The following is a 26,260-nucleotide window of genomic DNA, read 5'->3' as shown; positions in this document are numbered from 1 at the left end:
AACTGAGAGCCTTTGGGTAAGGGGAGCGTAGTCTCCTCTAAAAAAAAACACAGCACCAAGATTCCATCCAAAATCCCAGGCTTTTTTTTATTTCACAGGGAAGAAATCTAGCACACATAATTAAAGGAGGCAGCGGCCAGAGGGGACTGTCTGCAAAAAGTAAGAGTTTTATTTCTTTTGAGATTGGATTTGGGCTGTCATTAAGTATAAATATATCAACACGTGGCATTTGCATCTCAGTGATATTTGTTTGTTTGTGTGCGTGAAAGATAAAGAGTGGGAAAGAAAAGGTTGCAAAAAGTGAAAAAGAACAAATGAATGTTGGAAACCTTTCTAACACTCCAAAGAGTGCATTTTTAAATAATAGAAGTTAAGAAGAGGGAGATGTTTTGTTTGTATGACCTGGGTTCAGAGCATGCTAAAATAAATGAGAAGACGGAGATATTGGAATAAGGGGAAAATAGGAGACGATTCACTTGAAGATCTGACGGACACAGAAGTTGGTCTCGACTGGGGTTTCTCTGTAGCTTTAGTACAGCGAGTGTAAACAGAATCAAACCTTTAACAGTCAGTGGGAATGTCAGGAGATTCCTCCTTCGGTACACTCTGATCACCAACAGTGACGTCAATACATTTTAAAAGACATCCTCGACGGAGTGATACATGTGGACATATCCGTTTCAATAAATATGTAAAAGATTTCCTCCTTGCATACTCCATACTGGGTCTGTAGGCAGAGATGTGGTTTGGGCCATGGTGTGATTGATGCGACCTTTTTCTTTTCATCTTCAGTACCTTCACATGTGGAAAACTTAACCTGAGTAGAGGATTTAATGTTGTCGGGGGGAGGTGGTAGGGGGAAATCCTAACACCTGGGCTGTCTTCAATTGTGCCGGAGCAATTCAAGTACACAGCAGCCAGTCTGTGACTCTGGCTCCACGACCAACTCTCTCTTTAAATGTTATTTGAAAACATTCTGTTGCAATTATACACCATGCTGAGCTCAATTTTATTAGTGGCTTATTTTAATGCAGTCATATTGCTAAGTCAACAACGCTTGTATTTAATAACGGTCTCTCGCTCCCTCTATAGATTATTATATATACACAACTAACTCGGATACTGAACTGTCACCATCCAATCACTGACAGTGAATCAAAATATCAAACTGTTCACTTTCCTTTTCCAAGAAAGTACTTTCTTTTAGTCGAGCACATCTTTTTTAATTGCTTAGTTTGCAATAATTACATATTGGGATATGCCTAAATCCTGAAATAAACGGCACCGACGAGTGATAGTGTTTCCAATGAGGAGCCTATTTGAACGCTGTAATAATTTCTCTCGAGGTTACTCGTCAGTTCCTCTAAAGTTTCTTATGCTGGCAGCGGCAATTATTTAGCAAACAGTATGCGCGGAATGGAACATTTCCGACGCAATATTGTATACACTGTATAACCAGTCAAAGTATGATGCTTGAAAAAAAAAACTGCCTTCCTGCAATGACATGTGCGAGGTAGGTCTATTGCAAATGTTGAATCGCTTAAAAGGGAAGAGGGATTGATTAACTGGCACACGTACGTTTAGTACATTCAGGACAGTTTTATGACATAAAGCTGGGACCTCTAATATCATTCTTGCGATTTAATATTGCACGGAGCCCTGTCTTACTACATGGAAGCTATAACTAAGATAAGGCAGGACGAGGGGGGATTTTACAAGTATAAACTGCACCACAACCAACAAATGTTAAAATGTGAATTTGTTTTAATTTAATTGCACATCAGAACAGACAGGCGTGGAGCTGTGTGAATGATGTTGTGGCTAATATTCTTCTAATTTAGAATTTATTTACCTAATTTCTCAGCATGGCTCCTATTTTTCTTCATAATGGATGGCTAGATTGTTTTGTTAGATTTTTTTTCGCCTTCTCGTTTTAGCTGCAGTGTTACAGATTGAACGTGTAGCCAGCAATACATCATGATATAATCAGGCCCCCTCCCCCTTGCGAAAGGGGGACGCGGACTCTTACTAATTCCCCAATATGTCTACAATAAAAGCCGTACAGCCTTTGGTGAATTAGTAGCCTCAATGTTTCGCAGATGTGCCACTTAGACCAGAACTTGACCCTCTGATTCCCTCGTAAATAACCCACTACTAAACGTTCGCGTCAACATATATTTTCCTGCATATCCAAGCAAGTCCGTAAAAAAATACAGCAAGAATGAAAAACAAACAGAAAATACCTTCAGCAGCATGCTGGGAGCGAGACTGTTTAATATAAATGCGCCAGGTAATGATTCTTTGCCGGCCTCATCCCACACTTTAATATATTTGGTTTATTGCTGATATTGAGTCAGCCATTTTTAATTTTAATTCATAGGGAGACTTGCTATGAAGCGAAGCTGCAACAGTCGATAAAAATCCTACAAGCCTGAGACTTGAACGCTCCAGGGAGGACATCACTAGCTTTTGGTAGCACTTTGTGGCCTACATACCGTTGCTATGATTACAGAAGCACCTCGTCTTCTTGTAAAAAAAAACAATCTTTAATCTTTGTAGCATGTTGCCTTAAAGCCAGCCCGGACTGAGGGTTGTTTAGAGTGAGAATCAGTGAGGCGCTGTGCTTGTGGGGAGGCTGGGGCGGTGGGGGGTTGGGGTGGGGGAGTGGGGAGTGGGTGGTGGGTGCGAGTGTGGAAGGGGGGTGGGGGAGCGAGGGGGAGAGGGAAGGAATAGCCCTTTTCTGAGTGACATGACCTCTCTGTTCAAAGGCCAAGCAAGAAATAAACGCTCCTAATCTGAATGGGGGGAATTTTTTGGCAGGTTTCAAATCCTTTCTTTTGAAATGGGATGAATTTAGAGTCAAGGAGCAATCTTTCTTACTCAACATCGGGGCATTTAAAGAGCTTCTAAGAACGCACTTGCAAAGGACGTTGTCTGTTTTGCATTTTTATGAAAATTAATTCTGTGTACGTTGACAAAATCATTAAAATTATGTTAGCAGACATCACGTGGGGTGTTGTAGGATCAGACTGGACACAGGGTGGACAGATACAGCAGGGGCATGCACGCTTTAAGACAGGGGGTCTTTATTAAGTTGGAGCATTTAGAGAAAGAAAAACGAATATCTTACAAAGCTCTCACTATACTACTGACAACAAAACCTGTCAGATCTTCGCTCTCTGTTACTAGAAAGGAGACAGTGTCCTCATGTGAACACCTTTCAAGGCACTATTTAGAGGCGTCTTTGTGAATACTCACTTTCTGAAAGGGAACCTTAAGTACAAAGGCGAGCTACGAAAATTCGCTCAAACCAAAGTTTATAAGAAAGTTTTATTCACAGTTTAACCAGCCTTTGTGTTATTTCGGTTATTTAACTTCACATCACCACTTCCGAGTAGTCTTCTTATGTTTGGTAACGATTCCAATGCTGCACATATTTCAAATATTCTCCCTGTGGAGACCGAGGAAAAAAAGAGAGAAAAAAAGATCCTGACGTTTCGCTGGTTATTCTTTCCTATTCATTCAGACAGTTGAGCTCGGTTTACTAATTGTTGCTCTCCGGATTATACATTAATGTCCCTTCGAACTTTGCACGTGATTGCTGTGTGAAAATTTAACTCACGCTTTCCATAACATTATAAAGACAGAACAAGGAAGGACAAAGGACAATTTAATAAGCTATCACTGGACAGAAGGAATGTGGTGATTTTAATAAGAAACAAGAGGAGGAGGGGGAGCAAAACATTCAGGTGAAGCTCAGTTTTTTTATGAACTACATCAAAGTAAGTTTGAAATCCCCTGCATTCAACCCCACATAGATTTCGCAAGTGGGTATGTTTGATATATATGAGTGTTAAGGTAAGGCGTGCTGTCAGAGTACACTCTTGCTAAAAGTATGCAATAAGACACTACAAAACTGGACAACAGAGGCTAGCGTGCACCTTCAACTTAAACTGGTTTTTGGTCATCTCCTGTAGAATATTTAATTTGCAGACTTCCTTAAATGGAATTCAAAAACTACAGCGCCGGCAGCACCAAGTTAACACCTTTTACTAAAAGGAACATTTCGACAAGCGTTAAAAGTCTCCTTATATTGTTTGCAGTTGAGCTCGCCTCTGTTGCCTTAACTTCTTTCTGTAACATTCTACATTCATTTACTAACAATACTGAAACACCAATAAAACTGAAGAAAAAATCAAACAATTTCTGTGAAATAATTAATGACAGTTGTACTGTCACGTAATTATTCAAAGAATACTTTCTGACGTTCTGCAGGAATAAAGTTTAATGCCGCTGGCATCACATCTCCTTATGTTTAATGCTATTAACTGATGTTGCTCTACAATCTGCATTCACTGATATTAGCGTATTTTTACAGTGAAATTGGCTATTGGTTATTAGTCTGTTTCTAAATCTATGTGTATTTTGTCTTAAGATGTGACTGTTTTACAGTTCAATTTGAATGTAAAAACGCGTTTGATGTAAGTTACTGTCATTGTCGCTATCAAATTGCAACAATTTTCTCAGTATTCTGTTCAGCATAATGTTGAATCATATTCTCTCTGCGCTGTGACTTTTGATATGAGGAGAGTGTAAGTATATAGTTTAAAACTGTTTGCTTCCATTGGATTCACAGATGGGATTTATCACGGGTGTTTGGTCAAAATAATACAATATATACGTGCCCTTCCCTTAAATACCTAGAGGAAGCAAACAAGGATAATTGCATTGGAACAGCGATTATCAGTGTTAAAATGAGCTTCTCCGTGGACAGTATTTCTGAATTTTCAGATCTTTTCGTTCCTTTGTTCGGTCGCCTTTTGCACATCTTCGAAATAAGAATGCAAGACGTGCGTTCTTGGCACAGTTTGACAACCATTTAAGTAAATTTAAATAGATTGCTGGACAGTATAGCACCATATTTTCCACTGTGCAATATTTGTGTAAATATTAGTCCCATTAAATTAGACAAAGAAAGAGATCATTAACTCGTGCCAATTCGTGGTCCCGCTTCTGTAAAATCTCTACTATAAAAATTGAACTAGACTAAACCATTATTACATCTCTCTATAGTGCAGAACAGAGCTGGGACTCTGAGGAATCTCGGATACATTGTTTTAGCTATGTCACTGTGCAGCTAACAACTTCAAGGTGAAATAATTATAATCTTCAAGCAAATAAAGAGCAGACAACGTTTGCAACGTTTTATGAACTGATGAGCTGTAATTCAGAGCAAATAGTCATCCTTTTTACAGATCACTATTTCGTGAAAGGTAATTATGGAAATAAAATGTTTTACGTTTCTAGAGATACTTTAGTGTCAGTCAGTTTTGTCTGAAGACAGTGAGTTAACGCAGAACAAAACGTCCGCAGATTCGCTTTTCATTATTTCAGATCGCGTGCTCCAAGACCAAAATCAACCATTTCGCTTCGGCTTTACCCCAACAAGCCAAAGAATTTTCACGAGAAATAAATATAAAAAGGAAAGCGAAGTGCGTATTAATTTCTGATTAGCCGGAAGAATAACTACTCGTTTTTAAAACTTAGGTAAAATGTAAATGCTCCAAGTGGATCATTTTCTACATAGGCTGGGCGTGCTATTTTAATTCAGCTTACAACACATTTGTCAAAGCAAGATGATATAGCCACCTGACGGCTTTCTTCTAGTGGTTTCATGAAAAACTGGATCTATACACTTGGAGTTCTTTTAGAACAATTTTCTTACATTCTCTCAGGCCATTGACGCGAACAAAGGTACAATTTCAAAACAATTGAAGTAAAATGTTGCAGAGAACAGTTATAAAAGTACTTCTACTTAATGGGATACTAATCAGACTATCTCCGTGGACCTATGTTCAGTGCCGACGTTTTATGTGTTTGAACCATATATTTTTAAGGAAGCAAATTCCATTAACCCTAGCTCGCAGCAAAACATCAATTCAGCTTTCTAGTTTCAAAGCATTAGATGGCAATGTGTCGCTCCTGCTCAAAATGCATTTGAACTTGAAAAAATTCCACCTTTTAGTTATTCTAATGATTCAAAACATTATTCAAAATAAACTCACCAGCTAAATGAAAGTGTTGATTCATTTTCCATAACAGCCTTTAATATAGTGTACACTTTTCATACTCTTGAAAGACAGACAGACAGACAGACAGACAGATAGATAGATAGATAGATAGATAGATAGATAGATAGATAGATAGATAGATAGATAGATAGATAGATAACAAATTGGGCGCTTTAACGTCAAAGTGTGCATCTTACATAGTTAGATATTAATGGTTGATTCTTTGAAATATATTTATTTAAACATTTTATAAGTATGTTTGTCCTTGTGCATTCCCTGTTGAATCTTCATGTAGTACTTCTGTAGTTGTTAGATTGTTTGTCCAAATTTGTCTGCCGTGCTGTGATCTTCAGGGATTGTTCCCGCGTCCCCTGGTGATGCAATGTAATTTTGGATCATGTGGGCTAGATGGCGCTGTAATTCGCGAACACACCATCAGCCGCAGGAATATATGGAAACACTGTCTCAAGCTGCTTTGCTTTAAGATTTATTTTAAACACTTTCACGCACACGTTTAGCTGTCCAGGTGCTTTCGATTTTAATACAATCACACAGCCCAGATCATTACACCGCGTTTGCTCTCCCACCACCCCCACCCCAGCCCCCCAATAAATCCACAGTTGATGTAAATCACAACGTATTAGTGTTGTGGCCCAATTTTTGTTTAGCGATATTAGATTTTGTACTAAAGAAAATCCGTAGCTGTAGGCATTTGAAACGTTATTGTCACATCTGTCTCACAATGGTTAAAACTACCTCAAACAATAAACACACTTGCATATAATCCATTCTGTTATCCATGAGCATAGCATGCTATTGAAATGATATCGCTATGTATAAAACAAATCATTTTCATCTTTTGAACATTTCCCGGTCCAACTATCTAATTAATGTCTCAAACAACCTGCGACTTATTCGACAAAAGTCTTGTTTGAGATCTGCGTGTTATTTATCGAGCGTTTAACCATGAGCTCAGTATATTTTTAATTGCACTAGAACTTTTTCGACTGAAAGTCAACCAACGCTGGCCAATCGAGCGCTAAATACAATGTTTGCCTGCAATTGATAAACATGGAAGTAGCTTCCCTTACAGAAATGCATCAGATTTTGGTAAAAGTGATTTGCCAGGGGGTTTGCAGGAACTAATTGTATTTATCGATCTGGCAGGAAAATTCGATTTGTAATATCAAATGAAGCTTTGAATAAAGATCGCAGAATTAGTCTTTTTGCGTCGGATGTTCCCTTCAATCTAAGAAGGAATAAGCAAATAAATGGGAACAAGTTTTAGTTTGAAGTAAATTTAATTCATATTCGAGGGTCAGAAAAAAGACTAACTTCCACGTAAGGGGCTAGTAATCTAGAGTTTGAATATACAAGTAATAGAGGGAGAAACGGTTTCACTTTTGCTGACATTGAATCAAATATATCTTGTTATTAAAACAGATTAATCGGAATTTCGAAGTAAAAGTTAAATATAGATACGCTACAATTTACAAGCAGCAGTTGAGGATCCCTGTTTGTATCATATGTAAAGCAGTTGCGTCAGAACCGGGCGTCTTACACTGTTTCAATGAATTTGCAATCAATCTAACTTTTAAACTGTTTCCATCAATCTGCTTCAATGTAAATCGGTATTTTGCGCGAAATAATCAAATCCACTTGTCAACTATTATGCTTAAATTCAAAAGGTGCCTCCCGTTATTTTGTATTAGCGTTTAGATGATGAGGCAACGGAATATGTGCATACCACATACTTTAAGCGTGCTGGTTTTTAGTGGCTATTTTGAGTTCCATTTCGAATTCTGGCTTGTCGGGAACCGAAAACAAAACAGATCGGCAGCAGTTGCGTTGTAACTAGATGGCACTGAAACCCATAGAAAAGTGCAGACAGAGTAGTGGAGTCGCGTCTGCAAATGTCACAGCTCGGCAGCCGCGGAGTGCAGCCGAAACAGCGGTCAGTGCACACCTGCACACCAGGCCTTCCTCTCACAGCGACTACCAACACTCTGGTCAGCAAAGTAAAGGCAGGGTTAATTCGATTTATTGGATGGTTAAATATCCTGTAAAAAAAACACCAAGTGCTAAAATTATTGTTGGTTATAATTTTTGTATATAACGTACAGCAGATACTCTAATTAATATTAACATAAAATTGACGAGATCCATTAATTCAATATAGATTTCTAATCCAATGTGAGATTGAATGACAATCTTCTTTATTTGTCTTGCCAGAGTGCCAACGATGTGAACACGCTTATTATCCTGAGATAAATGCATCAAATCTTCATTTTTAAAATTTAAAACTATGTAAATATATTATCGCTGTTATTTGCTTTCTCCAGAGCAAAATTAGTTAAAATAATGCCATTGGTTAAACCGTAGATTTGATGAGATATGTCCAAAATCAAATAGCTCGCTCTGTTCATTACTGTGCAGAACTGAACTAAATAGACGTGGGGTATTTTGTAAAGGGACTGGATCAGAAAAGAGTTTGGAAAAAGTTTGGAAAAACTCCTGTTTTGACTGATTTATTCAGAATTTCTGAAGTATCTCAAAACAAAATTAACAACAGATGACTACGCTGAACTCTTTAAAGTCATCCGAATGCCGCGGCGTTTGGTCAGTTCTTATAATTATGAATCGGAGTTAAAATTAGGTAAAGGTGCAATTAATAAGCATTATTAAGATAACCTCTGTAAGAATAATGTTCTTCCGGGCAGCATTAGGAACGTTTAAATTAGTGCTCTTTTTATGAGGAAAATTTTACTTCCAATTTACACGTGGGTTTTCTGTCTGAGATCAAACTATAACATCTTAAGATTGATGTTATCAGTTATTGGAACCCAGCGTGTTCCAATGTTTTATTGAAATCAGAGAATAGGTATCAACGATTGTGAAACACGATTATCAGACAACAGTATGTTATTAACTATTTCGGCCTATTCCATACGAGATATGTACTTTACTGGCAAGATGATATTAGCATGAAAATAACATAGAGTTTGGTTAATTTTTGACCGTAGAATAATGCGAGCTAAATGATTTATTTAGGTGTTATTATAATATAGATGTTGATGCGGCACTTGCAGTTTGTCCAATTTATAAATCACAATCAATTTTTAAAATATTGTTTTTCATAAACCCATTGGTTTTGAACGCCGTTCATGTGTGTGGCAAAGATTTGAGATCTGATATTGATTTTCATGAAAGCATCAAGGAAGCTTTTCTTTATATATATTCTGGGCAGTTTGCTTTCACTAAATAGAAGTAAGTCCATCTTTGACGTTGACAAATGGTCTACACAGAACTAGAGCCATTTAGGGATGACTTTGAAGGGTTGCAAGAGGAAAAGTGGCCAGGTGAAAAGGGTCTAACCAGGTTCAGTGGGCAGATGACAAGGCTGTCTCTAGTCAGAGCCTGTGAAGCAAGATCTAAGGCTAATAGAAAAAAGGAGTTGTGTTATTTGAAGTGGCTAATCACTGAGGAAATAAACAGAACAACGGTGCTTGTTGAAAAGTTAAAATAAATCAATGATTAAAAGTCTAAAGCTTTCGAAATGTTATCCTACCGCCTATGACTTAAATTTTGTAGGAACTTGAGTAAAATATTGCGTAAGATGTAAATGCTTCAATCATTGCGACTAATCTCCAGTTTAAATGATCAATTCACTTCAAGACTGATAAGAAATAATAATAAATACGCAATTCAACAGGTCAATATAACATATACAGCCGCATTACTTAAAATTTAGGAGGTTATGCAATATGTTAGAATCTTCAATTTGCACGATTTTAAAAGATAGGCGAATATAATTATGAATACTTTAGTTTTCGGGAAAGCAAAACACGATAATATGTTTGCATTTTAAGTTTGAAAGCAAGTGACTGACGTTCCGGAAATGAAAAAAGCAACAACAACCAGGAGAAGCTAAAGATTGCCAATCGCATTTTCTATATAGGTTTTTAGTGATCGAGGAATTTCGGTAGTTGTGAAGAATCGAGATAGCAATTGGAATTTAAGAGGATAAACAAACAAGAAGGAATAGGTTAGATTTTTTTTTCCTTTTTATTTTGCTACTGAATCTTGTTGCGTTGCTGTCAAGATGTGGATATTTAGCATGGGTTTGATACGGACGGTGGCTCCAGAGGCTCATCTCCAGGGGGCTTTAATTAACAAGCTGTCGGGAAGCTGAAACTCCCATCAAACATTTCCTGCCCAAAAGCAAATCTACTCACATAGTCCAGGTGTAATTCATTCTTTGGGAGAAGCAAGTTCACTGGAAGCAAAGTTTTATTTTAAAACTTGATTTGTGTAATAAGGTCTAGTAATACTCTCACTATGTGATACATGTTTTCAATTCAAAGATTTTGATGGCAGCTGTATGGGAGAAGTTGCCAACAGCAATAAATCGCGTGGTTGCAATTGTTTTGGAAAACGCGGTGAAGGAAGAACGCTCAAGAAAGAGAATAAAAACAGAAAAAGAAGAAATGCACAATCGATATAGAATAGTCCAGGGCAGTAAAATACAATAGACTGCACTAATGAAGAAGACAAACGGAGAGAATGGAAACAAAGGGGACAGGCGATGAGGATAGATGTGAAGTAAGAGATATCACAGAATCAGACTGCTCAAAGGAAATAAAATAAACAGAATTTTTTAAAAAACAGAAATGACCCTAAAAATAAGGGTAAAACGCATGAGAGCTACAGATACAACCAACTAGGGCAAAAGGGCAGATGTGGAGAAATATGTCTGTTAAAGTATGCCTTTATGTGAAGGACATATTATAAATCATGGTATTTAGTACATAGTAAACTTTAGATAGTTAATAAAGAAGTTTTGGCAATTGAAACGATTACTTGACTCCGTCTCTTTTTATTAGTACAAAGATGTAAATGCCTTATTCGTTTCTCCTCATCACCCTTCCCGCTTCTTGCTCTTATTTGCCAAGAGGTCTACGAACACGGGCGTATTTGTGACAATGCTGCAGTGCGCTGTCCATGGTGCTACACCTCCAATAGTCAGTGTCTGAGATCTCAGCAACTGAAATACTGTTTGACTAGTACTCACTACTAATTCATAACATGCATACCTCTGTGTTGTACTTTTTAATATTTTCACGCTCCATCACCCCCAAGATTTCCTGTTTTCGAGAACTAACACCAGCTTTTCTAAGAAAAGCTAAATACCGCCATTTCCTTTTTATATAGGCTCAAATGCTTGCGATGACAATTTCTGCTCAAATAATACTTTACATCAGTGTTCTCAGCTATGTTTTAGAATTTCACATTTAATTCCCCCCCTTTCACATACGTTCATTCGCATGTCAGGGTGTACTGACATGTTAACTTTGACTTAAACCACACTGATTAGTTGTAGCTACACTTTTGCAGTTTGCACATGTATGTTTTTACGAGTGCAGCACAATTTATATTTTACAAGTTATGCTCTGTATAAAATCTGTACTAACAGATAAATACACAGCCAACTGTAATGATTAGAACAAATAGCAAGTAGCATAGTAAATATTAATACTATAATCATTTCTGCACTGCAGAGAATGGATTTATTTCAACTTTTTTTTTACTGGAAACGACAATAAGTTGGCGCACCAAATGTCTATGCAAAGCTAGACACCCTGGAACTAGAGTTCGCTCTCACATATAGTAATTGAACCATATACATGTAATTTCAACACACATAAATATAGAGAGTTGCAATTTGGTGCTTTGGTCGCCTTTGGCCTCCATATTCTGTGTAATGTTAAATGTTTCAAGGTATTTTTCTTTAATCATTATTTGGTACCTTGGTCACTGCTCCTAATATTTAAGGAAGTCCACTCAATATCGAAATTTTCTAAAAGCTGATGGCAGCTGCATAACCGACTAAAATAACGGACAAAAGCAGAGATGACAATCATAAGGGAAAACTTAAAATTACATTCATTTGTGGTTGTGTAAGGGATGTCCATTACAAATGCGCTGGAGCTTAGTAAATTAAATCTATTGATTAATACTATGGATGCAAGTAAACAGAGCTCTTGAACAATGAGGTACAAGAGTCGAATGAAATCTTGCTGAACTACTCAGTTCGGAACCTTTTTCGCCTTCTATTGTTTCGCACTAAATTTCCAACGCTCTTTTTGTGCAGTCATCATGGTCCTCTGATAAAGTTGCTTTTCAAAAAAAAAATCCCCAGAAGTTGAATTTCAAGATTAGTTCTTTGGGGATAATAACACCGGTGCACCAAAAGTTATATGGACTCGCGGGTGTTTAACTTATGTTTTATTCAGAGGCAACCGTGAGCTGACCAAGACGTCGATTTATTTAATTCGAGTTTGAAAGTTCATACCCAGTAGTGTGCAGGAAATCAATGAGTAGCTGCAGAACTATTTGACGGAAGTTGGAATGAGTTGAGTTGACATCAACCTTGACCCTAGAGGAGAGTTAGATCATTTTCATTTTATTTTTAGGTTTGGTGTGAAATACTCTAAACATAAGAGCGAATGCAACTTATTTAGCGGTAATTTAACATGAAACTGGGTTAGAAAGCTAGACATTAAAACCATTATCACTGGTGTTTGTGATTTTACTTTAATGATTTGTTAATGTTTCGATCTATTTTATGGAATTAAAAAGTTCGTGCAATGCAAATCACATGCCTCGTGGGAACTTCTACTCTGCTTTGAGCGCGCGCGCGCGCGGGAAAAACGATCTGAAAACAGAGTCAGTGGAGTCGTAACAAGCCAGAAGCTATGCAGATATTTTTCAGTACTGGCACTGAGAGAGAGAAAAAAAACTTCTGACTTTAGATGAGAGCTGAATCCTCTGTGTGGGAAGAGACAAGGCAATGGTGGGTGCTATGAAGAGGCATTCAGTCGAGCAACAGAAGTGTAAAACACCTGAGCTCTAGAGAGGACAGAACGGGATGTGAGCGGGGGGAGGGAGGGTGGACGACAGAGAACACCATTGTACAGAAAACATTTTCTTAGTAGACAGGTGCCATGCTAGCACTTTTCTTTCAGCCCATCTGCATAGCAGCAAATAACCAACAGATGTCCTTTGGCTAATACAGTGATGTTACATTCTATATTGTTCACGGTTTCCACAGACCCAAAGAACTACGCTAGAGGAACATTTGTATCCAACATTGCGCAGTTCTCTCACTACGAATGTGACCTTTCCCAATATAGATGTTAGCAATGTCAAAGTTCTAAACAGATTTGCCCTATTAAAGTAGGAAAAACCTAACAATCAACCAATTTCTAAAACAGTTTAATATTGACAATATATTTTCCACATAAGCGGCTACATTAATGCAGTACATTTCGGGATCTTTTCCAAAACATACAACGGGCATAGTCCTTTTTAAAACGAACTTAAATTGGCCTTTTGCGGTTATGTCAATACGACTGAGAATAGCTGTTGATGAAATATTCACCGCGCACAGTCAGGAATAAGGTTGATCAGGGTGGCCAAAACGGAAAAACGGGCATTTAAGCTGTTGATCAGTTTCAGGGCAAATGCCCTGCTGCGTTATTCTGAAATGTCACCAAAATGTTAAAATTTGAGCACAAATCCAAATTAACTTTGACATAAATGAGAGCTAAAACAAAACAAAAGAAGATCGGTGACACTTCAAAACCGTGTACCAGAAAGGCGCACAGCTGCATACGTGGGGGTAAAGGAAGATTACTGGCAACCTTTTGATAAACTGGTATCAAACCAGAAATAACGTATAGGAGCTCGGACAAGTGATTTCAAAAGGTTGAAATACGCAAAATCCGTGCTCTTAATGTGCAGTTGTAATAGTTTTATTTTGATTATTAGTAGCAATGATATGTGGGATGGGGTGGGGGAGAATTTTTTGCTAACTCCTAATTATTACAAAGAATGGTTTACAGTTTATTTTTGTAATGCCACATCTTAACAATTCGATAATCAGTACCATACAATTTCAGCTGTGGATCAGAAACAAGCAAGTTTAAGATTTGATGGAGACATTTGATGGAGTTTGCATATCTAAAATGGTATGTTTTAACATTTTCCCTATTTCAAAAGAGAATTTTATCATTGAGTTGTAAAACAATACGAATGAGTGTAATCGTATTTCGGGAGCAGCTCTCAATAGGGGAGCATATTGAAAGAAAATATTCATTTAAAATTGAAACATTAAACGATGTATATCGTCAATATCAATCAATAATTTCGTAGTTTTATAAATAGCTAAACATGTGGTAAACGAACACACTTAAAATTGTTACATAAATAACATTCCGAGATTGATTCGAAAATAAATTTGGACTTGTGCGTGGTGTATTAAGTATACAGCTACTTCATTAAAAAGTCCATTTATAGTTAGGATTACTCATCAAATTAGTTTCTACGAAATGATACATATAAATTGGTTAGAACTATTAACTATTTTTGTCCACGATTCGTATTTTACGGAACTACTTTGAAGTAATAGTAAAAGGACTGAAATCCCCACGTACATTTTAATCTCTATTATTACCGACTAATAGATTTCAGTTACTAAGAAGCGATGTAAAGGTTTCTACATCTCTTGAAGAGACACATATTCTTTTTTTCTCTCCGAGAGACAGAGAGAAGAAAACAAATCCCCAAGAAACTTTATAGAGCTTCTTAGATTTTCCTTAGCATACGTGATAAAACATTGATTGTTGCAGGTTGGTGACCCATGAAATTTGGAGGTTAGTTTTCACTTCAGACTATAGCATATAATTATGCAAATAAAGAGCTGTCACTGATCTAGTGAATAAACTCACAAACAAGAAGAGTGGTAGCATCTAAAAAGGTTGCATCTTAAAGGTGAAACTTTTGCCTATACACTTGTATGTTAAACTCACAAGTTGATGTTAGTATCAGCCAGACGTATGGCATAACTGCTATTGGAAGATCTATCAGAACTTCTAGCGTGCGCTTCAGTAGTGCCTGTCAATCAATTCGAGGTACATTAAACTATATATTTTTGTGGGTTTTAACTGTTCTGATTGTTTATTGGAGCGGGTTCATTAGTGTTCTTCGAAAAAGATAGCTCCATCTCCAAGCTGTTCACCGCGTAATGACAACCTTGAAAATGTTCACGTCGAGGATTTTTTCACCGGCACAAGACACGAGCGCGACCATCTTTTATTATCCTTCTTAATAAAGGTGGCCCGGATCTAACACAAATTCATTTTGAATATTCCTTAACTATCACAAAGAAACTTTCAATCCTTGACTGCTTCCAACAAGTGATATAGACTGAGTAACGAATACCATACAACTTGTAATTCGAATACTGTTCATAAACTAAGTCATATATGGATGTAATCTGAACTTCAAGGTGTGCTCCATAGTTTTTTAGTTTTATATCATTCAATAAGGTCATTTATGTTAGCCTTTTTTATGTATATAAATTGCTCATTAGTATTATATATGGTTAAATATTTCAAAGAGGACGTTTCTTCCGGTGCCAATGTTTTGGTCACAACGTGTTTGATCTGGAGCTTTTTTATGATAAAGAAATGAACACCTGGGAACAGTTCAGCAGATGTCCACAGCAGAGTCACAGAACAATCTGCAACTTATCCTTTGCATGTTTAGCGAGCATATGTATTATTTAGAACACTTTTTAAAAAGTTGCTTTCATCCGTTATTGATAGTAATTTTGCTCGAACAGGGCGGACATGATGCATAACAGATTTGACCAGGCTGCTCCATGCATCATGACAGAACGAGTTAAAATTATTACACAATGGAATTTCATAATGGCATTGACTGGAAATACAAATTATTAAAGAAGAGCATTTTAGAGAGGCAGAACACTCCTGCATGTATTCTAAATTATACATCAAGCAATGTAGGTAATATAGCGAAAAACCGTTAGCCATACATTAATTCATAATCGTATAGGTGATTGAACTGTGGCATACTGCTTCAGGCCCATAGGTCATCGCATATGATAAGGGTCAAAACTTCTTCAATCTTGAAGCATGTCATACTGTTAGAGATCTGTGGGCGATGGAATTAATCCTAAACCGTTTTCAGCTTAAGTTCGGGTGTAGAGAAGGTAACATGGACAGTATTTTTAAATATTTATTAAAAATGTCAAGACTTATGTTTGTTCTCAATGGATGCTCTCATTTCCCATTAGACGTTGTAGGAATACGTCGACAACTGGTTTCCTGCTTAAATCCAAATATGTAAACATTTGTTTACAGCATTTTTTCTTTATTTTCACCCTTATCAGTTAAAAGCTTGTAATATTTGTGAGATTATGTCACGAAATAAAACTCTTTAAACTAATTCTGGAATTTTTTTCAAGTCGACATATGGACAACCCAGTTTTCATGACACAGTCATATGTCCTTGGCTTTCTCAAGTCCAGAAAAGCGGAAAGCTCGTCTACTCCACCTGACCCCGTTACACTGGTAGAGAATAAATGGTTGAGGAAACCGAATATCTTTCAAAATCGAAAGTTTATGTTATTTATAGATTTTTAGAACATTACTTGCATTTCAGGCAAAACTAAGAATTCTGGACCAAAACATGACTATTAAATACTGACCATTAGAAGCAAGTAGCTTTTCCCGGTGTTGAATACAAGATAATGATATTATCATCTTTTATCTATGGACACATCAAGACTACACTTTATTCCTTTCAAGGCCCCACTTTCTAAGACTATGAAACTCAAAATCTAATACTCTCAGAAGTGAATATTAATTTTGCCTCAATTTCCAATAGTTCAACTTTAACATTTTATGGAAATGATGGGAATACGTCTTTTACTGCAAAATATAAAGGGAATCTAAATTATATTTTCCTCTTTCTTCCAGATATTTGACGAAGGTAAAACGAAGAAAGGACTTTAAGTCTTTGTTCCCAGCAGCACCAAAAAAAAACCAAGAGGGATTACAAGATTTAAAAACAATCCGGGCGCTGTGGGTTAAGAAATAATTCCATTCCAATAATCCCATCCGATGACGCTCTGTGAACATGCCAAACCCCTTCCATCCTGAGCTCAGAGAACTGGGTGTCCAGGTGATCTTACTTCTGTTTCCATCTTTCCGACTCCATTTCTCTCCTTGGAGTTCGACATATCGTAGGCCTGGTTAGTTTAGTGGACGTCACCAAGACTCGAAAGGTCACTAATTTTAAGGCAAAATTAAGAAGCTGCTCTTCTCAACACTGACACGAATCCTGGTCTCCCGTCTATTATCCAAGATGAGTAACTTTGCTCAGATTCGGCAACTAACCTGACAACATGAATTCTCCCAATCGACTTACCACACCAAGGTTCGGCAAAAGTCTCATCTGCGAAAACTTACTCACTTTCCTATTTATTTCAATTGAGAATTAAAGAAAAGCACATCTTATCAGTAATAAAACATTTCGGGATTTTGTTGAAAGAATTATGATTTCAAGCACACTTTGAACTTCAAGGTATTTCTTGGTTAGATACGAAGATAATTATTATTCTACAATGATACGAACCACTCAAAGTGATCATATATAGTGTTCACTCTTAGTTGTTATCTTAAAAGTGTCGTTTTCTCAGTTTCCATGATTTCCAATGTTCTATTCAAGAATTGAACCGTGTCTCACATCAACCCATTACTCAGTTTTTTGATCGAAAGTTTTTAATACATGGACATGACTGCCATCAAAGACGCTGAAACTAAAGGGAGAATAAACCTTTATTTGGATTCAGCTTGTTTAAACATTGTCATTGGAAAGTACAATGCTTTAAAATCTGTGTCATCGATACAGCCTGATAAAATGCCGAGTTTGATTTATGCAACGAAGGATGTAACTTTTCATTTCAGTGCCTCAGTTTCATAAGATGGATTTCAAAACTATCACAAATAAAAATCACAGCTCCGCTTTAAAGCTTTTTGGTTTGAAAATTCATTTTCCTTTACATTTCCCCCCATTGCCCTGGTTCACAATTGCATGGAAAGCTCCTATTCACTTAGCGCTGTCAGTCATCCTCAGCCTTCATCGTGTCGAGGTGATTTCTTTCCTTTATGATAGTTTTCAAAAGTAAGCCTGTAATATTTCAAGATCTGACTAATTACATTTGCGATTACAATTAGAAGCGCAACGTTTAGCTCTCAATATAAAAGGGGCCCGGCAGTGGAGCGGATTTTTAAACTGTAACCAGTACATTCTTCATTGCTTTAAAAAACAATCAAATACAAAGTATTTGGCTAAAGGTTATATTACAGGTTACAATTTTTCTCTCAGTTTCGCCTTGATGATTAGAATGCAAATCTATTTAAATCCAAGAATATTTCATTGACTATTCCTGCATTTCCTGGACTAATATATAACAAAAATAGTGAAGCTTTTTTGTTATGTTTGGAGATATACAGATGAGTCAACACCGTCAATTAAAATGCTCGATTTGAGGTTAGCATAGTTCATTTTGCAATTTTCACACTTAAACTCTATGCACATCCAAAGAATGGAGTGATAAAGCACACGTTCTGCAGGGACCAGTGTCATTTTCCAGAAAGTGCTGGAAATGTCAAATGACTTTAAACTCCAATCAAACCTCCAGCTGGAAACCACCTATCCTGCTTCTATGGGACTGAACTGTACATGCGCAAAAGAAGCGACCACTAGCTTCCCTTGGGCCCTTTTGCCTATTCACATAACCTAATGGAGCTTTCCAGCCATTCAGAGCACTGGTAGCATTATAAACTCGAACAAATCACTTGAATTAATCATTTTGTATGCTGTTTTACACAAATTTGTATTTTTTAAACTTTATATTGCTAAATATTTAATCAAAGGCACAGATTTTAATTCTCATGTAGCATTTTAGTGGTGTCCTTCTGACTTAGATCTATGCAATAACAGGAATTTGAATATTCTAAATAATCTACACTGTTTTATATTAGATCATGTTCTAAAGCATGACAAAAGCCCCAAATTACTAATGATTAAACAAGGTAATGAGTAATTACACCAAGGATTTTTGAAAGCATGTCCTAAAACATACCTTACATTACTCAAATTTTACCATTCTAGTGTCCTAGATTTTAGGAGAATCCCCAAGTTGCTCCATAGTCAATGAATCACTTCTCTTGAGCAATAACGAGCTAACAGTAAATTTGTAAAATGAACTTCCACATAGGATGATCGAGCAAGACCTAACTAATATTAACATTAACATTTTTCTATATTTTGGAATTTGGAATGTCACTTCCTTACATAGTAATTCCACAGTTGTGATATTTGAGGAATTAAAATCACTTCTTACTGTTACAAAAGTGAAAGCTATTTTAAATGAACAATGAAATGTTATTTAAAACAAGGATAGCAATGCACCTTTCTTATGAGTTCAAGGAACCAATATCTATTTTGCTTAAAAGGTTAAGTACTTTTAAAATAAATTGCTTAGTAACTAACTAAAATCAAAATATTGTATAAGTTCAAAACTGTAGAAAGAAAATATTTGCAGGGATCTTTCAACTACTTATTACATGTTTTTAACTGCTCTGAGAGAACAATGTCAGGGTGGCACGATTATTGTACTGTCCAATTTTCAATCTGGTTTTAAAAACTCAGCTGGTCATTTCTGGGGATTAGCACACATTTATTGATTACATTACATATTGGATACATACCTTCTGATTAATGTCTTTATTTTATATCTGTTTTTAAAAAAAGATGGCTATAATTTGTTGGCCAACAGACAGAAATTTACAATGAATCAAATTTACTCAACGCATCTTTAAACGTCCGCCAGCTTTAAGAAGTACTGTCGGTTTACCTTGTAAAACAAACATATAATACAATAATACAAAGCTATTTTTTTAAGCAGTTACAAAAAGTGACAGCTGGCATCATCAAAAACAACTGTCATCTTTAGCGACTTAAATGCATTTGAAGTCCCTTGAAAATTATGACAAGACTTGAGTACGTGAAAGGAAATTGTTGAGTGACTGTGATTCTCGCTACTTTAAAAGCTGCTGTATATAGGCCGACAAAGGAGAGGCTGTCTCTTTAATGAAGAGTAGTTGGCAGGCATTAGGACATAGGGGAAGCCAGTAGCCCCATGGCATTAGCTCAACTTAGGGCTGTGTCAGGGCAATTAGAGCCGCTCTGTGTTGCACTGTGCAGAACTGCTGTCACTCTTGATCTGCACACCGATCGGTGGCACCAAATCTGAGCTTGGGGACCACAGGAAACACAACCGGCAGACCCATATTGCTTTGACAGTTGCGCTCATCTAGAAATAATGCAAAATGCTATTTAGATGTATACACCATGACCCTGTGCTCCAAGAAGAAAACAACCTAATGAGGGACTGAGGTACTGCCAGCGCAAAAATAAAGCAGAGAAATGACATTTTGCTTCATAATTCTTCACTTTTCTTTCGATGGGAGCTTCTTGTTGTCACCGTTGTCTTAGATTTTACTTCAGTGTTCTGTGCCTCTAAAGCTTGAGTAAAATATTTGAAAATAGAATTAAAACTCTTCCAAGAAGTTAGTTCATGTCGTTCTGTACCTAGAATGGAGGTAAAAAAAAAATACAGTTAATAGCTGCAAGCTTGTGTGTAATGGTAAAAATGAGTGATTCACGGGGAAAAGCCCATTCCTATTAATGGTTAATTTTTGTGTTTTGAATAGGAAACAATCTATTTATGAGGCTACAACATTAATAGATTGACACCATTCAGGTTACTAGCATTTAAAAAATAAATAAAAATAGTAACTTAAAATGTACATTTTTAGTAAAAGATAACAAATACAGAAACCTAAAATTGTGTTGAGTGAGAAATATTCATGTTTAAATAACATGTTGGTACTCAGATAAACATATGGATAAAATTAGTTCAATTTTAGTGATGTGAAAATCTAAAAGCTCATGAAAACTAGGAGAACAAAGTTCCAAAAATTGAAATATCCTTGAAAGAAGACATAACTATGGGATTAATTCAGGATACACAAAAGGGAGCTTCTTGTCACAAGCTCTGAACACAAGCTAGTAACAACATACTTAATGAACAGTATCATTGCATTATACCAATTTTCTCCCGTAGCATTCTTGGATCTGAAATTCTGCAATGGTATATACAGTGTTGTGGAGAGAGAGAGACCACTGAGGTCCACAAAATTTCAGTCCACCAGTCTCACAAAACTACGCAGCTCATTTGATATTGGAGCCCATTATATGAATAATTTGTTTTACAGTTGACTCCAAGTACCTTTTTCAAGCAGAACTGCATCATAAGTACAGAATTCCAAAATGACAAACCACATCCTATTTATCCTCATTGTGTCAAATCCTTGATCCAAGAATAGCTGTGAATTACAAAATCCTGATCCAAGCATAAAATGTGCTGTAATTATCTGCTTTTAATGCACTGCGCATGAAATTTGGCCCATCCATTGCCAAGTTTCATCTAGAGACAGAAGCACATTCTCAAAGTCTAATTACTTTTGTGTAAAACAAAGGATTTTGTTAACTGTTTTCTGTTTTGTTTATAATGAATTACCAAATGAATGATTAAATGGGCTGTGGCACAAAGATTAGCAAATTGACCACTTTTATCTGTGGTTTACAGAAATCCTGATACAACCATAATCCTGATGTAAGCATAACATTTACAGGCAAACTGGTTATGTGTTTATAGAGATTCAACTGCAATTTTAAAAGTCAGTCTATGCATTAATTCTATAGCACAGGAAGAGCCTGGTCACTTCTAGAAGATGCAACTTCATTTAATTGGAAGAGAATGGTAAAGGAATAACATAAATCTTTATTTAAAAGCAAGTATAATTTTAGAGATTTAACACTATAGCTGAGATCAGAAACAGATTAGCATTTTGCCGAGTCATAATAGGGAGTGCTATTTTTTTCTCATCAAATGTTTACATGCAGGTGAGGCAACCAAGGCTGATAGGGACAGACATTGCCATTAACTATCACTGTTCATAGATCAGTACTCACATAATGGCAGTGTTTGCATGGATTTTGAAATAAAAAAGTTTTTTTAAAATTTGGTGCCACACCAAAAATGAAACTGAACCATAACACACTTTTAAAGGATGACTAGTTGTCACCTGAATGGCAACAATTCAGATTCATAAGATCAGTCTTCATTTGTGATACTTAAATGCCTTTCTCACTCAGCTAAACTGTTTGATGTAAAATATAGTTTCCAGTCTTAAGGTCAACTATCTTTAACAGTGATTGACGTGCCAAGCTTAGTTAGTGACCAAGTATGCTGCACTATCAATTAAGGCCATTCACAACTAGGCTAAAGCTGTGTGATGTGGGTCAGTTCTTTTGAACAGAGGCTGGACTAAACACCAACATTTCAGGACTGGCTTGGAAAAGTGCAGCACAATTGTCACTTAACAGTAGCAAGTGATTTTATCTATCGCTTACAGGTGTGATGCATGAAGCATATATGTGGGACGCTGCTTGAAGAATCAAACCAAAATTTTCAAATAATTCAGTCTGCATGATCAGTTCACTAGTCTGTTCTAGGTTTATTCAATAGTTTGTTGAACCAAACACAGACCACATGTCACTGGTAATTATGTAAAAAAATGTGCATGTCACATCAAGGAAGAAAGAACAGGAAAGATATAGTTTAAATCTGGCAAGCATATGATATTTAAAGGCGATTTCAATGATACACGTGACAATTACACAAATCTTAGCACAATAGAAGTGTCAGAGATCACAGCAACATTAATTCACTGAAGTTAACTAGCAAGGCACAAGCAATACACTTATACAGATTTAGGCAATACCACAATGACAAGTCTGTGAATCGAAGTAATGCGTGGACTATCAACATACAGCACAACATAGTCACTAATAACAATCTGAATCCTCAATTTTTTCTGAGCTCCTGATCTCAACCTTATTTATATGAATAATGGACAATCAACGGCTGTGTAGTGTGTCCATCCAGCGATGGGAAACAGAGGAAAATTAGAAGCAGAAGCTCTTAGACATTTTCACAGGCTATTTTGTGGCCAGTTCGAGTGACAGTGGCAAAGGTTTATGGACTCTGACAGACTTTTGGCTGCAAATGATGTGTGGCCCAGGAAACACAGAAGAAGATAAGCCAGCAGATACTTTTAAAATACATGGACATTTAATTTCAGAAGCAAGAAAATAGTCATTCATTTGGTGAACATGTATAAATCTCTGATACAAGGAAGTGCATTACAAAAAGAATTTTTTTGTACTGAGGTACTGAGTTATATACATCCTAAATTGGCATAATATTCAGAGTCAACAGAAAAAAAAACAGATATATTTGTTGGCTAAGTATGCTGCATAAAAACAATTTAAATCTGAGACTTTAAATTCTGTTCATAGATCACTATAGATGAAGTAGTAAACAAAATGCAAGAGACCTATTGGCTTTTGGATCATTAATATTTTGGATGAACATATCACATACATTACCATAAAATATCCCTATGATCAACTGCACCCAATCATTCCATTGGTTTAAGGTAGTGATGTTTAAATCATTAATTCTTCATTGTGAAGTAATCATAGTGCATTAATAACGGAGAGCACACAGAGCTGGCATCCAGACTGAAAGCTTGATGTAAAACTGAATGAACCCATCACAAAAAAAAGTTTCGAAGTATATTGTTCTTAAATATAAAATTCAACAGAAAAGATTTCCAGGAGAAATTTCATAACAATGTATCTCATCTGAAATTCAGATGACCATAAAAATGTTTTATAACATATTTGTGTTTCCAATATTTATTTAAAATTCAGATTAGATTAGTTCCTGTTATTTTCTACACTTTGTTTTACATAAAATACTTTTTGTTTTCTCACAGGTTGAGAAAGTTAGCAAAATACACATCAGCTCTTAAGTTTAGCTACTAAAATCAGAAAAAGAATGACCTTAAAATATTTACTCAAACTATATCGGTAAGGTTTTTATTGCAGATTCATAACCATTTGATTTGAAACAGATTTCTAAAATAATCATGTGATAGTGCAACTTTATTCATGTATTTTCCAGGGCTTCAGCACTTTCCCAGCCTTTTGAAATAATTTATTTATATTCAATAATATATCTTCTTAAAATCCTTCTGTACATTTTTAATGTTGACTATTTGAAGACACAAAACAAATGTCTTGTCCCACAGAACATTTCTTTTATCATATATTTATTGAATATATTTGCATGTAGTTATCTTGTTACATTTTATGCAATGTAGAAATATAACCAAAGCCCTTGAAAGAATAATCACTAAAATCTGAAATCATTACCATCTGTCCAGAAAAATTCAATGTAACAAGAGTTTACTACTTTCTAGTCGTTCCCCTTATGCTTATGGAGGTCGCTGTGATAGACTAACAGAAGTTACAAGACTGTGAAAATAAATTAGATAAGTATTTTTGCGAGACACATGATGAAATATGATGGCAGCAGTATTGAAAATAAGAGTTTGCACTTTAATGGTAATCACCATTAAAAGAATGTTCAATAACAAGTTTAAGTTTATTTGCTTTATGGTTGCTTACCTAATTATGCCAGTATCATTTAAGTTCTCAATTCAAGTAAAGTTAGTTTAGCACATTCTTTTCAAACAATACCAGTCTGAAAACATCATAATTAATTATAACATAAAACTATACGTTATGGTTGTAAACAACTTGTAGTAGGTGACTTTTCACTTTAAAAGCTAATACTGAAGTATTACATTGTTGTAGTATTTTCTTGTGGAAGGACAGAATTGACTTAAGCAATTTTTATGATGTTGACTGTGTGGGTTCAATAGGCACAGAAAGAAACCTTTGTTTGCTATAATTTTTCCCCGTTTCAAGTCACCCACCCTCAGGGTTACATTTTTTTTATGACTTTATTGCTCTACAAACGTCTATACATTGATGGTGCATGTGCTGACCTTCTGCTTATTAGATTGACCTCTTGCTAGCCTGTATTAATGAATAATACTGATAGAAAACAAAAACAGGGAAAACCAACAAGCTATCTAGGATTTAGGAACACTATTGGTCACTGCCTTCAGTCAACTTCATAGAATTAAAATTTTCCTATTAATATCTCCATTCTAATATCTTTTACCCCCTCTAATCTTAGAAGAATAAACATTCTATAACTTACATATCTCAGATAAGTTATTTATAATTTATAATCCAATTTGAAGCTCTTTTCGATTTTTTTTTTGCAGGGCAATGCAATCAATGGTTTCTTCAGCCTTCGCAGATCTGCAGTGGCCTGGTACCCCAAACCATCACATAGTTTCAAGTTGAGCAAGACGTGACCACATTGCAGCAGCATTGCAAATTAATAAAGTCTGCCAACAGGTCTGGAGTATGCTAGGTAAACTCTAATAAGCAAAATAGATTCACTTGCTTTAAAAGCAATGATGCTTAGAAAAATATTTGGTTGGATCAGTATCATGTAGAATTTGAAAATAACAAAATAAAATTTCTCAGTGTGAAAATAATTTCTACGTATAGTTGATTTATTAAAAAAAAACAACCTACCTTTCTGATGGTGGGTATTTATGAATATTATGTTATTAGTTATTCTTATTGAATTGCTAATAACATATTCAATGATGAAATATTCTGCCTAATCAGTTTTACTCAAATCATTGACATATACATGTTTGTATTTAGTTATCAAGGAAGTACCTCCATAATTCCATCAACAATTGTCAATCATCCGCTGATCCTACTGATGTGTATTTTATCACCAGAAGAACAAAAGTAATTTCACAAAAATGAATAATTTGAGCTTTTCTGGGTGACAGATTCTAATTATGCTTCATCTTCATTTATTTACATATGAGTGCAGTTTACAGTAAGGGAGAAACACTCCTTGCCTAGGGCTGCATCTCCTCCAACAATATGCAAGTGATTTGAAACATAATCACAAATATTTTGACACTGAACTACTTACTATGTTGCAAAACAACTTGCTAAAATGCTTTAAACATTAAAATGTATTGGCAGCAATTTAAATATGTAACCACAGCAAATGCAATCCCCAAATCACAAATGTTAATAGATAAAAAATGATTTACTTACATTGTATTTTGTTCAATATTTAAATGGAAACATTCACTCATTTTTAAATAAATGATAAATACTCTGTTAAAATGGTGGGTAGAGGAATTTCATACGGATACATTGAATAATGTTAAAGT

General features: G+C 35.8%; 1 protein-coding gene and 1 long non-coding RNA gene across 8 annotated transcripts in view; one reads left to right on the top strand and one right to left on the bottom strand.

The window, feature by feature from the left end:
- The first annotated feature begins 20 nt into the window (after positions 1-20).
- LOC122559601 (uncharacterized) lies at positions 21-25,555 on the top strand. 6 transcript variants are annotated; one of them, XR_015761038.1, is made up of 5 exons: positions 3,740-3,858; positions 5,074-5,273; positions 10,030-10,116; positions 14,033-14,101; positions 16,916-17,768. It is a non-coding gene; the product is annotated as an uncharacterized LOC122559601 (long non-coding RNA). The 6 variants fall into 6 exon arrangements; XR_015761035.1 differs by having other exon boundaries at positions 8,304-10,116; XR_015761036.1 differs by lacking the exon at positions 14,033-14,101 and having other exon boundaries at positions 8,304-10,116.
- arb2a (ARB2 cotranscriptional regulator A) overlaps positions 17,759-26,260 on the bottom strand; it is a 570,831-nt gene continuing 562,329 nt past the window's right edge. For both annotated transcript variants that reach the window (XM_043709291.2, XM_043709302.2), the window contains exon 11: positions 17,759-20,597. In XM_043709291.2, the coding sequence (XP_043565226.1) occupies positions 20,446-20,597 (152 nt within the window). In that variant the 3' untranslated portion in view covers positions 17,759-20,445. The remainder of the gene's footprint in view (positions 20,598-26,260) is intronic.

This window comes from Chiloscyllium plagiosum, unplaced genomic scaffold (genome assembly GCF_037043375.1).
Source record: "Chiloscyllium plagiosum isolate Xiang-an unplaced genomic scaffold, Cpla_swu_hap1 HiC_scaffold_2, whole genome shotgun sequence".
Classification (NCBI taxonomy): Eukaryota; Metazoa; Chordata; class Chondrichthyes; order Orectolobiformes; family Hemiscylliidae; genus Chiloscyllium; species Chiloscyllium plagiosum.
Note: the sequence above shows the minus strand (reverse complement) of the source record. Positions and strands in the feature narration are given on the sequence as shown.